The sequence below is a fragment of the Barbus barbus genome (genome assembly GCF_936440315.1).
Source record: "Barbus barbus genome assembly, chromosome: 6".
NCBI lineage: Eukaryota > Metazoa > Chordata > Actinopteri > Cypriniformes > Cyprinidae > Barbus > Barbus barbus.
This window is the reverse complement of record NC_136734.1, coordinates 7,978,584-7,993,394: the sequence shown is the minus strand read 5'-3', so window position 1 is coordinate 7,993,394 and position 14,811 is coordinate 7,978,584. Positions and strand designations below refer to the sequence as shown.

At 36.2% G+C, this 14,811-nt stretch overlaps 2 protein-coding genes across 3 annotated transcripts in view; both read right to left on the bottom strand.

Moving 5' to 3' along the window:
• LOC306871725 (UDP-glucuronosyltransferase 2C1-like) overlaps positions 1-13,465 on the bottom strand; it is a 37,370-nt gene extending 23,905 nt beyond the window's left edge. Inside the window, exon 1 of one of the 2 annotated variants that reach the window (XM_079419842.1) lies at positions 12,736-13,465. In XM_079419842.1, coding sequence (XP_079275968.1) covers positions 12,736-13,462 — 727 coding nt within the window. In that variant the 5' untranslated portion in view covers positions 13,463-13,465. Of the gene's footprint in view, positions 1-1,043; positions 1,859-12,735 lie in introns of those variants that run through there. The other variant, XM_079419843.1, reaches the window with a different exon arrangement.
• On the bottom strand, positions 7,041-11,048 carry LOC306871727 (uncharacterized protein). Its single transcript, XM_079419846.1, has 4 exons — positions 10,900-11,048; positions 10,319-10,490; positions 8,505-8,584; positions 7,041-8,377 (listed from the first exon to the last, which is right to left on the bottom strand). The coding sequence occupies exons 1-4, from the start codon at positions 10,930-10,932 to the stop codon at positions 8,345-8,347; spliced, it is 318 nt and encodes a 105-aa protein (XP_079275972.1). The 5' UTR covers positions 10,933-11,048; the 3' UTR covers positions 7,041-8,344.
• Positions 13,466-14,811: the final 1,346 nt, after the last annotated feature.

Below are 14,811 nucleotides of genomic sequence, written 5' to 3'. Positions count from 1 at the left end.
CCTACATCTACCTCCACATCAAAGAGCCCTGATGCAGAACAAACAACCCAAGAAAGCAAAGAAATCACTTACCAGCTTTTTGAAAACCTCAGATGCTGTAACTGCATCTGCAGAAACAAATTATCAGCTTCCTCATCTCTAAAAGAGACAAAAGAAAGGGAATTGAAGGTCTGCTTGTAGAATGCAGAAAGTGAGGTGAATCCTCTGGAATGGTGGAAAGTCCATAAAGCAAACTTTCTAAGAATTAGCCAACTTACTAGAAAGTACTTGTGCTTTCCAGCAATAAGTGATCCCTCAGAAAGGGCCATCAGATCTGGTGACAATATTGTTACCTGCCAAAGGGCAACTCTCAAGCCAGATGAAAATCAATCAAGTGGTTTTCCTCTCTAAAAATTAGCGATTGTGATCAATCATACTTTGCGTTCTTTTAGAAAGACATAAGTTGTATGAAGGTGAAAGTTATGTTCTAAAGTTGCTAAGTTTACAAGGGTCAGGATCCAGAAATATGTTTGCACTTTTGGTTGATTGTTTTGGTTCTGAATCACATTGCACTTTAAAAAATATACTTACAACACAGTAAGAGAATGTTTATTTTGGAAGCTATGCTAAAGCATCTGACTGTACTTACATTTATTTAACCAGACCAAGTTAATATTTCTATTTAAACATTTTTATTTAACCTTCAAATATCTTTTTGTTTATTCTATACTTTTTATTGTATCTAGAAAAAAAATCTGACCTGTGTTTTGCTGAGGACCTGTATCTAATAAGCGATCGGAGTGTTACAACTTTGCCAATGTTAGATTTTTTTAATAATGTTAATTTTGTGACGAAAAGTCTTTGACTGCAACGGAAGGCATATCTTGTTGAATTTTCTTAGAATTGCACTTGCATTAAATCTACACTTGTTTAAAATATGCTTGAAAACGTAGCCTACTTTAGCATAAAAGGTCCATCTTTAACTCTGTCCACAACATAAATGTGTACGTGACGTGAGAGAACAATTAACATTTGTGAACCACTGACATCCGTGAAGATCTTACCTAATACTTCACTGTAGTAATTATCCAAACTCACCGAGGCCATCCGAAACGCGAATGAATAAACAACATACACAATCATATTTTTCACTCTTTCCATGAAACACATGCGATCTGTCATCTCCGTCGGAGGAACTGGTACATAAGAGGGCGGTGAGGGCATCTGTCCACACATCCTCTCCATGGAAAACCCCAGCGAAAACCGTAGAGAAAGCACGAATGGAAGATCCAGAATATTCGCCAGCAAGTCACTGCACATGATCATGGGATCATATAAGAGCACATCAAACTTTAAAGCTGTCAAGCGACTGATAAGCGTTTCGTTACGCAGCATGTGGTCGCACATAATATGGTGCATTTCGCGTGCTTTCCCCAACACATCCATGATCTGAAGACCGATTTGGACCATATTTGGTCTGGGATACTGCATCCAGATATTGACCAGCTGTTCGCTCAGACTGTGCACCTCGTGCGCCTTCAAAGGCACATCAAACACCAGATACTGAAACCTCTCCTGCTGTGTGAAGTTTACTGTTGGCGAGGCTGAGTTCACCAGAACCGTCACGCTGTGATGGCGGTTCAACAGTTCGTCCAGAATGTTGCGCATGTTGTACCAGTGGCTGTATTCTCCCGGCAGCACGAGCACATTACCACAATGCGTCAAACTCAAGTCACTGAATAGGACGATTACGAAAAGTGTAAACGACTTTCCCAAACATTGCATTTTAGCACTCGTGAAGACGCAGCAGGCAACCAGATAGTTTGATATGAGCGGTGTCTCTTTGGGGTTGGATGGATACCCATGCGAGGGAAAGTTTCTCTGTGAAAAGGGCGGCGGCAGAGCAGGACTTTGTAGTAACGTTACGTCATGTCACCGAATAAAGAGTCCGGAAACATACGAGCTATTTATAAACTAACACACTACAATCACCTGTGACAAATAATTACGTTTAATTCTAGACTATTGAATTTAAGCTTAAAATCTTAAAAGTATAAAAAAAAACAGTACTTGCAAATAATAAAGTCCTATTAATGAAATAAAAGGCCACTTAAGTGTATCCTACTTAAAGACAGTAATGTCATTATGTTTTAATAAACATTTGTCATGCTTTAAAGAGGTACACTTAGGCCTATTTTTGATGTGTTGACTAACAACGTTGGCCTACTTTTAACTGTGTTTTCAATTTTACTTTTTTAAGTTAATATATATTTTAATGTACTAAATTGCAACTTCATAATTTCAAACGTAATTACAAATAGACCTAAATTCATTACAATTAATACCAATGACATTAAAGTTTTTTATCTAGTTTATTTAGTTTTTTATTTAGTTTAATGTCATTACTCACTTTATAATGCACCTTCTGTTTATAGTTCCTTGCTAGTTAAGTTGTATGTACAGTCATTTGCACTGAGCTAATCCTCATAACTTGCATTATATGTCATAAAACTTAATGTATACACATATTTTTTATATTTATTTATATACTTTGTTATTTGCACTTCTGGTCAGATGCTAACTGCATTTCATTGGCTCTGTACTTGTACTCTGTACAGTGACAATAAAGTTGAATCTAGTCTAATCTAATTTGGCAGTACACAAATAACCATTTTTCAAAGATTATGATCTAGGAAATTACATACATATCAAGCTAAGTGGTTCAAAAAAGAACTCCAACTTTCCATTGAATTTCGTACATTTAAACTATGATACATTTATTTTAATTTAATTAACATGAAATTTAATGTGTTGAAATACATTGTTCTGTACAACAGCAAAAATTAAAGGTGGGGTATGTAATTTTTCAAAAACGTTTTAGAAAACTGAGTCGGGCCGAGCAACAAAACAAACTTGTAGCCAATCAGCAGAAAGGGGCGTGTCTACTCATGATATGGAGTAGAGAGCGTTCAGTGAACAACGGAGCGACAGAAAGATAGAGATGGTGGATAAAAACAAAAGAGGAAAACATCTGCGGAACGATAAGGCAAGAAGTAAGACCCGTGTAAATATCAGATCAGCTTTCCAGTGCTAGAGAGAACTCAATGAGCGGAAGGCCTGCGATCGGACGCCGAGGTTGCTTTGTTTCTTCCCAATAGGAGAGTAACACCGTGTCTACACCGGACATGCTGCGCCAAAACAGCTAAAGCCTGCCTACACTGGACACGTGTATTTCAGGCGAGAATGTAGTTGTTTAAAACTCAAATCTGCAGTTTATTTATAAAAACAGCGCCTATTTGAAAATGTGCATCGCCTATTTCGGAGATGTAAGCTCCACGTGATCACCAGGCGCTAATTGCTCATGTATTCCCAAAGAGAGGAGCATAACCTCGGCTAGTCCTTCTTACATTTGCCGCTGGCTCTGATGTCTCTGTAGTGGATAAACATAAGATATAATTCGTTTTGGGTAAATCTAACAGGTAATCTTTGGTATTTATTCTATTGTTCTATTAATATGTTAAAATGAAAATGAAAACAGGCAATGTTTGATATAATATTCTGTTTCATTGTAATGTATGTACGTTCCCTGAACTACATTTTTGCGGCTATTAATATGTTTAAATGAAAACAAAAAGAGGCAGTGGTGTTTGATATATTTCGTCTGTAAATACAGTGAGGAAGATTGCAGCAGCCAAGGCGAGCTGACTGATGTTATCAAGTATGCTGCTCTTTGCAGAATATACCGGACTTGCGTCGTTCCGTCCGTGGGAGTTCACACTCCCGAGTCTAACTCATGAAGTCCGAATACCGAGGATGCAAGTCTGAAATTTGCGTAGTTGGTATTGAGAAACACACGCAGACCTAACGTTACGTCACCAGACTATTTGCCTAATCTTCTTGGTACTTTAGACCGTGATGGAAACGCAGACAGCAACAGGTCTGGGGGAAAAAAAGTTCCTGGGACATATTGTTCCAGGTAATTTCGGTGGAAAAGTGGCTTATGTTTCACAGAACTATTCATTGCCTGGGTTACATAGGCTACGTATATGTAGGGCGGATCTATCAAAAATAGGGGCGAGACCCTTTTGGGGTATAGGGGCGTGTTTGTTTTGATGATTTCAAATATCAACATTGGCTTCCAGAAATCGCTTACCCTGCCTTTAATCAGGTCAAACCTCGTACTATTGATGCCTGGTAATATTTTTCTTCCAACATATTGGATTATATATAAGAATGATTATATAAAGTAATCCAATTGTTTTCTTTCTTTCTTTCTTTCTTTCTCGTCTAGACTGTTAAATTATTGACAATAGCTGTTTTTGTCATGTAAGTTATGAATCTGGTCTCATTCTTTTCGACTCCTTGGGCAATCTACAAAAACATAAGACGTTTGTGTGAGGTAAAGTGCACATTATCAGTGGTTTTGTTTCTTGTATTGTTTGGAAAGACTGAGGCTATTCACAATGATGTGTTATAACCTCGGGTAGCCAATTCAAAGTGGTTTTGGACTCTGTACAACCTTCATACCCATGTTTTTCAGTTTGTTTATTAGCCAGAACTGTTTATGTTGACTATAGAAATAAAACATCATATTCATCAATAGAATATGGCTGCATTTATGTTTGCAGAAAAATACTGTTAGAAGTTCTTGCCAGACCTGTGAGTTTATCTGGTGACCCAGAATTCTTTTGTTCATGTTTAAGACGATTCGTGAAGGATTTGAATGATCTAATTCTTTGTATAAGTGTAACATGACACTGACTCAGAACACAGGAATTAAGCAAACAGTGGTATGGCTCAAAACGGGAAAATACTGTTTCATAACTCTTGATGGAGAACTTGATGAGTTTTGAGTCACAATATGTCCTAATGCTTGCACAGATTGATCTTATAGCAGTTATGATTTTCTTTTTCTGAATGACCTTGGTTAAATTTTGAACTAAAATGAAGAATAGCCTTTCATAGAGGAATACAGATCATTTAAAAGGATTCATAAAGTTTTATGTTACAATGAGACTTATAAGAGGGACTATATCTGAGGAACTGTGATGTTTAAAAGGAGTCAAAAGTCCAATTACCCAAGAGCTTGTTTTCTCTTGCTTGTGTTTTTATGTGCACAAACACTGTACGTCACACACATCATTAGATAAAGGTTTACACATATTCTTTTTTTGTGACAGATTTATATCCTTTGTAAGTATATGAATATTTCTGAAAACCAAGAGTCCAAGAACTGGCCTGAGCTTTCTTAACTAATCAGAGAGTACAGAATATAAATAATTTTGCATGGGTTTGGTGACATGCCTTTGCAGGGAGTGCATATTGCTGAAGTGCAAGGATCAGAAGTGTTTTTTTTCTTCATCAGCGTCAGTGCACCTCAAAAAGGGCATATGATCACAAATGTAATAGACATGTAATTAATTACTTGTGTTTTATCTAAGCCAGAAATGTGGACATATTCAACAGTTTTCATGTGTCTATAAGGTGTGTGTCTATATGGAAATAAATACATTTCATTTGGATTACACAGTTGCAACAAAGTTAAAAGCTTAATGTAATGCATATTTGTCAGTCATACATTAATGTAAGGTGAGACACAGGTAAGATTTCTAAACTTCTAAACAGAATTTCTGGATAAAAGGCATTATTTATTAAAAGCTTTTATGTCTATTTGATTAAGTCACTAATCATTTATTTTAAAATGCATATATTCAAATCCCTTAGAATCAGCACAAGTCAATTCATTGTAAAAACAATTACATATAATCAGTTAAAAAGTATGATTATGGTTATAATACGATTAGCTGTGAAAAATACAATATTCAATTTATTAAAATATATGATATTAAAACAAATTGGTTTTATTGATGATAAATATAAACCTGGTCATTTACATTTAGTCATTTACCAGACGCTTTTATTCAAAGCCACTTACAAGTGAGAACAATGGAAGCATTCAAAATCAACAAAAGAGCAATGATATGCAAGTGTTATAACAAATCTCAATTAGCTTAACGCAACACGTAACAAGGTTTTTGTTTTGTTTTTGTAAATTATATAATAAATAAAAAGAAAAACAGAATAGAAAAAGAATAGCGTAAGTTAGTGTTAGAGGATTTTTTTTTTTTTTTTTGCTTTTGTTAATTGTATAATAAATAAAAAGAAAACAAACAGATAAAATACAACAAGATTAGAAAAGCTAGTGAGGTAACACTTTAGAATATGGAACACTTATTCACTATGAACTACGACTTTTCCCTCAATAAATTCTTAATTTCCTGCTTATTAATAGTTAGTAAGGTAGTTGTTAAGTCTAGGTATTGGGTAGGATTAGGGATGTAGAATAAGGTCATGTAGAATAAGGCATTAATATATGCTTAATTGCTGTGCAGGAGCGAAGGAGCGCAGAGATGTAGGAGAATTCTCAAACAGTCTTTAATATTCCAAAACGGGGTAACACAGGGCAGGCAGGAGACGCACAAGTAGCACTTTGACGTTTAACACCAGACAGGGAATCAAGGGAAGACAACACTTTAAATACACAATTTAATGAGGGATAATTAATGAGACGCAGGTGAATCACATGAAAAATCACATGGGGAAACTGGGTCGCGGGGAGCACATGAGGAGAAAAACACACAGACAGTCCACAATCCTGACACCTGAGTTCTGCAAGTGAACGTCACTTTATTGTGCCATCCCAAAGAGGCAAAAAAAAAGCATTAAATGTTCCCTCCTGGTGGAATGACCTGCCCAACTCAATCCGAGCAGCTGAGTCCTTAGCCATCTTCAAGAATCGGCTAAAAACACATCCCTTACATCTTTATTTGACCCTCTAAAGCCCGATTCGGACGGTAATTGTTTCTCATATGGACGTCTGTAAAATACCTGCTCCTGCCATAATAAAGACCCATTTCGAATGTTTATGTGCATTTCTACTCTTTCTGCTCTCACTCGCTGTGGTGGAGCAGTTATGTAGTGTTGTTCTTTTAAATACTTTCCAGCATTTCAGAAATAAATATGTATGTAAATTACACCGAAGAACAACAACAGTTACCGTACACTGTCAGAAAATATGTGCAAAATTTGTACCTTCAGGGGTCCAATGGCTTGTCACTGGGGCAGTACCCTCAAGGGTACACCCGTTGTACCCTTTCACATGGGTACGTATCTGTACCCTTGCAGTATGTACCTGTCAAAGGCAAATATGTACCTCTGCTTACTAAATTGTACCTTACAGTGCTATGGTACCATTATGTACCTTTAAAAAAGGTGCAGATGTGTCCTTTTAAGGGTACTGCCCCAGTGACAACCCTTTTGTACCATTTGATGGCAAATTTGTACTTCATCCAGCATATTAAAAAGTCCAGAATGCTGTTTATCACATTTATTAAACATTCAAAACTATTAAATTGACATTTTTCACAGGATGAATGTTTTTAGCTTTATGACAATGCCACAACAGGATACATTGCGCAGTTTTACAATGAAAAAGCAATCTTTTTCCAACAGTACATATTGCATTAATTGTAACTTTATACCCTAAACACTTGATCATAAACACACATTTATTAAAGATTAAAAACTATTACATTCTCACATTTTTCATAGGAGGAATGCTTTAAGCTCCATCACAATGCGTCATAACAGGATGCATACATTGAACACCTTTTTGAAAAAAAGTTGTTTAGACTAACCTTTTAAAACATTTCATAAAACTGTAAACAGCAAGAACATTAAGCTTAATATTAAACTTTTTTTTTTTTTCAAAATCAGTACAAATCGCATTAAGTACATTTTTCTACTGCATTCTACATTTTCTAAAACCAGTTTTGAACATCAAGAATTTCAAAGCAATCATTTTCCAACAGTACTAATTTCATTAAGTGTAACTTTAAAATATGATGTACCGGTTCAACCAGCCTAAGCTTAGATTTACAATGTTCTTTTAACATGTGTGGAGAGCTAACAATTTTGGAAGCTTCTTCAAAAAAAATCCCTTGACTGTACCATTTCTCTTATTTCAGGACATTATAAAATGTTGAACCCATTTTTTTTGAAGATGGCAAGTAATAAAAGAGTCGCAATTCTCTTTAAAATAACAAAATAAAAAATGTCATTCACTATTTCCTGCCGGACGGTCTGTGGAATGTGATTTTTTTTCTCTACATTTAAGAATGAAACTGAAGAGATTTTCTTTGAAGTTTGTCAAAAGCTCGTTCCTACTAGGTGGAGGCATTTCATCTGTCCTAGGCTGTAGCTCAATTATCCCTTCTTCAACTCCTAGTCCCCTGCACACCTCCACACCATCCACTTTAACAAGGACTTGAACCCTCTTGGAGAAAGCCATTTTCCAGTCTACCAACTATATGTTTGGGTATGGAGTATCAGCATCACACTGTGAAAAGCAAAAAAAAAACACAAGAAAAATTCTATCAGTAAAACAATGCTACATATGTCAGAACTACATAACTGGTCATGTATCAGAGTATTACAAAGTGATAGTTAAACAAATAGTTCCATACCTCTCCTAGTGTGATTAAGCTCTCAACCTTCTCTTTATAGATCTGGGCCAGCAGAATCAGTGCTGCACGGAAGTCAGAATCTATTGTAAAATAAAATAAAATAAAATAAATTAACTCAAACAACTAACTTCAATAATTTAATATTAGAAATTGCCCGTTTTCATATTCATTTATACCCCCCATAAGTGGTCTCCTTTACTCATTGTTAGTCATATTTCAGTCAAAAAAAAAAAAAACGAGCGAAGGAACACTCCACTTATGGGATTTTCTAGGCCGATATGGCTAGGAACTATACTCTCGTTTCCTCGAGTCAAGCCTGGAATCATTTCTGGTCGAATCGGAAGTCTATAAAAATGCAACTCGAGTCACTAACTCAAGTGCCCATCTCTGGAACTAACCCTTTAAAGTGACGGCAGCCTAATAATCCACAGCAATCACACCCGAAAATCTTACATTTAATTGATCCTTTTTCTGTTTTTTTTTGTCCAATAGCTTGTAATTACATCCTTTGTTCTTATTTTATTACTGTTTACTGAGAATGTTTTACTCTACGTTAGACTAGTATTTTTTATAGACTTTTTTTTTTTTTTTTTTTTAAAGAAGTTCACTTCCAGAACAAAAATGTACAGATAATGTACTCACCCCCTTGTCATCCAAGATGTTCATGTCCTTCTTTCTTCAGTCTTAAAGAATTTTCAATTTTTTTGAGGAAAACATTTCAGGAATGTTCTCCATATAGTGGACTTCTATGGTGCCCGCAAGTTTGAACTTCCAAAATGCAGTATAAATACAGCTTCAAATGGCTCAAAACAATCCCTGCCGAGGAAGAAGGGTCTGATCCAGCGATCGGTTATTTTCTAAAAACGTACAATTTATATACTTTTTAACCTCAAATGCTTGTTTTGTGCATGCATACTCTGTGCACTCCGGTTCAAGACAGTTAGGATATGTTGAAAAACTCCCATCTCATTTTCTCCTCCAACTTCAAAAATTATGCTACATTACTGTTTTACCTTTTTTTTTTTTTTTTTTTTTTTGATCTTTGCATTTACACTTTGTAAACACTGGGTCGGTACTTCTGCAGCGATGCAGGATGATTTTGAAGTTGAGGGAGAAAATTCGATTTTTTTAGGGTAGGAGTTTTTCATACTACCCGAACTGTCTTGAACCAGAGGTGCACAGACTACGTATACACGTCACAGAGCTAGACAAGACGAGTGTTTCAGGTTAAAAAGTATATAACTAGTTATGATATAGCTGGGGATATAGCTAATTATATAAATTGTCATTTAAAAAAATAAAAATAAATAACTGATCATTTTGCTAGATAAGACCCTCTTCCTCAGCTGGGATGGTTTTGAGCCTTTTGAAGCTGCATTTAAACTGCATTTTGGAAGTTAAAACTCATGGGCACCATAGAAGTCCACTATGGAGAAAAATTCTGAAATGTTTATCATCAAAAAGCATAATTTCTTTACGACGTGAACATCTTGGATGACAAGGGGATAAGTACATTAACTGTAAATTTTGTTCTGGAAGTGAACTTCTCCTTTAGTTAAACTTATTTCCAGCAAGAATAACTATATTGTGACGTATCATTATCGTGAAATAAAAATACTCATAATCATGTTATAAGATATTGGTCACATCGCCCACTGCAAAATCAGTTTCTCATGAAGATATTGTATGGACCAAGCACAAATTTTCAACAAATGTATTTGTTGAGCACCTATACTTTTAATTAACAAGACTATCAGTCTTTAAAAAAGCTCAGAAATGGATGATCACAAAACCACTACATTTTAGGTCAATACCAGGTAGATCTTCTGCAAGCATCTCTTCTCTTGCTTCTTTGTAGACTTTGGCCAATGGAGCATTTCTTAGAACAAGCTCAAGCACCTTTGGCACAACACTGGTAAAGCCGTCCTTGAAGCGCTGACTTAAACTGACAGTTGATGAATGCATTCGGTCAACTTCATCACACAACTGAAAATTGACAAAAAAAAGACAAAGTTAATCATTCACGGGTGAACACGGGTAACTTAACGTTAGAGTAATAAGAAACTTCTGGAAAACTGAGTTTATAAATCTGTGGTAAAAGCTGACACAAAACGCGATGGGTTTGAAGTGTTTCTATGGCCGTTTCACCGCTGTTTTATCAGCGTCTCGAGCACTGTCTCGCGGTAGAATATAAGTTATATCTTAATTTCTGGCTAAATATGAATACAAAATAACTGCAATGATAATATGCTTAATGTAATAACAATGGGTTGGTTTTGTCAGGTCAGTGTTTTCGAAGGAAGGTTTACCTCAGGCCTTGCTACAGACGCAATGTCAAGGAATCGAAAGGGAACCAACGGATTTTCACAGTAACGTTACTTAAAACTAAACTTACCTCTGAATTTCTGTGCTTCGTCTTCAGTGACATGTATTCCAGCTTCTTTAAATTTTTCAAGAAGATCCTCCGTCGACAACGTCTGTAGTGAGGCAGCCATGACGTCGAATAACCGTAACGGACGGTGCGGTGCACATTCTCTTCTTCGCGCGCATAATATGGACCGCGCATACAATCCCATTGGACGACGCGAATATAAAGAAGACCGGCTGCGAAAATGCGCACTTGAACTTTGAGGCAAAGTAAAAGTACACCATAATGTTAAATAAACGTGAAATAATTTGTCTACATTGTACTTTTGCTAAGAAAGATTAGTACATGTATTCTGTAACTCTAAATTAAAACCAAAAATTTAAACTGCTCTTATATCAGTTTAGAATTCAATTAAAAATACAGGCATACTTTAATTTGCTTTGTTTAAAAGTTATCTTGATGCTCTGCATAATTAATAAAATGTAATTTGCTTGTGTACGGTTCAGAAATAGTCAGTAAAGATGTCTCTTAAATATATGTGGTTATTTTGTGCTTCTCTTCCAAATAACCAACAACTGATGAAAATGATTATCTTGCTATTTTAGGTGACCGTTTCATACACTTTGGCTTACTCCTTTTGTCACACTAGTGATTGTACCTTTGTTTGGGGATTAAATGGTCCAAACATGGACCCTCTGACAGTTGGAAACATATTTGTACCTTTTTTACCCTTAAATGGTACATATGAGTACCCTAAGGTATAACTATGACCCATTGAGGGTACAACTTCACCATTTGTACCCTAAGTGTTCACAAACGGACCCCAACGTACCCTTTTTTCTGACAGTGTATAGTGTTCGGGAGTGTTCAAAAAGGGTTTAAATGCTGAATTTTGAATCGATTTCTTCTTGTAAACTCAGAGATGTGGATTAGGACAGCAATTAAATTACCACATGAACTTGGTGTTTGTCAAAAAACAATAGGTAAGTGGGGGTGGTGAGAGAAAAACACAGACGTCCTGGATTTGGACGGCAATTAAATCACCAACTACCCCCTGTATATGGTGAAAATCACTTACGTCCCCCTGAGAAACAATTACCGTCCGAATCGGGCTTTAGTCAGGGGTGTCAAACTCAATTCCTGGATGGCCGCAGCCCTGCAGAGTTTAGTTCCAACCCTGCACCAACACACACACCTTGTAGTTTTCAAATAAGCCTAAATGACTTGATTTTGAGTTTGACACCCCTGCTCTAACTCTAGCTCTCTCTATTCTAATTTTATTCTAATTCTAATAACTTGTCCCTTTAAACTTGCACTCTATTCATTTACTAACTGCTTGTTTTCTTAAAATAATAAAAAACTAACACTAGCATTTCTAATCTTTTTGCATTCTATTTGTTTTTATTTATGATACAATTACCAAAAGCAAAAAAGGCCTGCAACACTATAGCTTGCTCTATTTTTTTTACTATTCTATTCTTTTTCTTTTTTATCTATTATATAATAAAAAATCAAATAAAACCTTGATACGTGTACTGCGTTAAGATAACTGAGACTTGTTATTGCATTTGCATATCATTGCTCTTTTGTTGATTTTGATTGCTTCATTTGTAAGTCGCTTTGGATAAAAGCATCTGATTCCAAACTGAATTAAATTTTGTATGCATTCCAAACACATATATGTTAAATTTAAGTCTAAGCATTATTTTTACGAGCATGTTCACTTGTGTTAAAAAAAATTTGTAACAACTAGCCCTTATTTATGTGATGTTTATATATACCAGATAATACATTATGATCTATTGTATCTTAGACTTCATTTATGTCAATGACAATGGCCTTATGCTGTATAAGTCTACTTACCCATGACTTGCGTATAAAAGTGATCCCACTTTGATTTAGTCACTAGATAAAACAGAACATCCTGTGTGCCATAAAAGAGAAAGTTTTTCAGTCTCTGCAAAAAATTCATTTTGTCTGTATTCTCAGAGACGACTGCAGGGACGTAGGATGGTGGTGCTGGCAGTTGGCCGCAGAGTCTCTCAACAGTGTTACCAAAGGTAAACCTGAGACTGAGGATTAACGGTAGGTTTAGCTTCTGTGCCAAAAGTTCCCCGCACATGAAAAGAGGGTCTGCAAGCAAGACGTCAAACTTCTCTTTTCTCCACTTCTCCAGCAGGTCTTTTCTGACAAAGAGTTCCCTGCACACAGCCTGATTCTGCTCTGTGCCAAAGTCAATCATCTCCTTGACCTTCATTGAAGCCTTGATGATGTTGTCATTGGGTAGATCATGAGTCCAGTATTTTAGGATTCTTTCCATATTCTCCAGGATGTCCTGCTTTGTGTGAGGCACCTGTAGAATATCCACATTGTAGCCCACAGATGGGGTGGTGTTGACAGATGGAGTAGCTGTGTGGGTCACCACTGTGATATTGTGTCCTCTTGCGATCAATGCATCTAGGATGACATTTACATTGAGCCAGTGGCTGAATTCTGAAGGCCAGACGATGACCTTACCTGCTGACACACACTGCAGGTTCAGGTTTAACAGAAGTAACAGGAAAAGACCGGCGCTTCCTCTGGGACTCATGACGGCAGTGAGCAACACTCTTTGTACAGCCTGAACAAGCATGTGGAGGAGGAGCTACTGGTGCCTGCACATGTGAAAGTTATGCAATCAAAAAGGGAAAGCTCTTAAATGATCTGGGTGCTCTTTAGTTTCAAAGAAATAGCAGGTATAGACTGACAGAGTGAAGAGTTATAGACTGATGATTTGTAAGGGGTAATGTACATCCAGCTGGTTGTTATTGCAAAATAAATCCCAGCTGAGTAATCATGACCCCAGCACATAACAGAGGGCTCTTGCATCACCCTGAAGGGGTTTTATTCTGCAATAACAACCAGCTGGAGATTATCCTACTTATTACATGGCTACCTGCCACATTAGTAAATAATTGCACACAAAATATTGATTTATTGAGTTAAAATATTAGCTCTTTAAATGCAAAGTTTCATAAAGAAAAACAGCTCCCAACAATTGCTTTGAGCCTTAATGAAGTTCATAGGAGACAGATACTTAAGGCATAATGTACAGTTGTATCACTAATTACACAGTCTTTCAACACATTAAGACGAGGACATAAAATGTTATGAGAAGAAAGTGTTTTAAAATCTTACCTTTTTATTATCTTAAATTTATTACATTGTACTAAACATTCACTCTGGCACTGTCAAGTCCACTGGTTTCATTTAACAGTAAATACAGCCAATAACAGAGGCACAAGATTACAGCAGTTGTATTGGAATGAAACTATATAGTGTGGCAGTGTGATATGAGGGATGTGAATGAAGCACCAGCCTAAAATACCAAAATGAGTGGTTCGTTATTTGGTGTTTCTAATGGCAATGGTTGTTATCTGGTGAGTAACACACCTCAAAATGTCACAACTAACCAATCAGAATCAGGCATTCCAGAGAGCTGTGTGATAGTAGCAGATAATTGGACCTATTAAAAAGTATAAAATATATTAAGTCTTAGATCTTCTGCCATAATAATGACTTACTAGTCATGCTAGCAACTTGCTAGTCACTTGCTTATCATGCTAGCAACTTGCTAGTCACTTGCTTATCATGCTAGCAACATGCTAGTCACATGCTAATCATGCTAGCAACAGGCTAGTCACTTGCTAATCATGCTAGCAACATGCTAGTCACTTGCTAATCATGCTGGCAACATGCTAGTAACAGGTTAATCATGCTAAAAACATGTTAATCATGCTAGAAACATTATCAACATCTATCGAATCTATCTAAATGTTCAAACTTCAGGCTTTTACAACTGCTTTAAACTTTCAGGCTAGGCTTTCTCAAGCCAACCTAAAGTTTGTCTTAAGAAACATTTTTATCTAGTTGTAATTACTATAACAAGTACATAATATG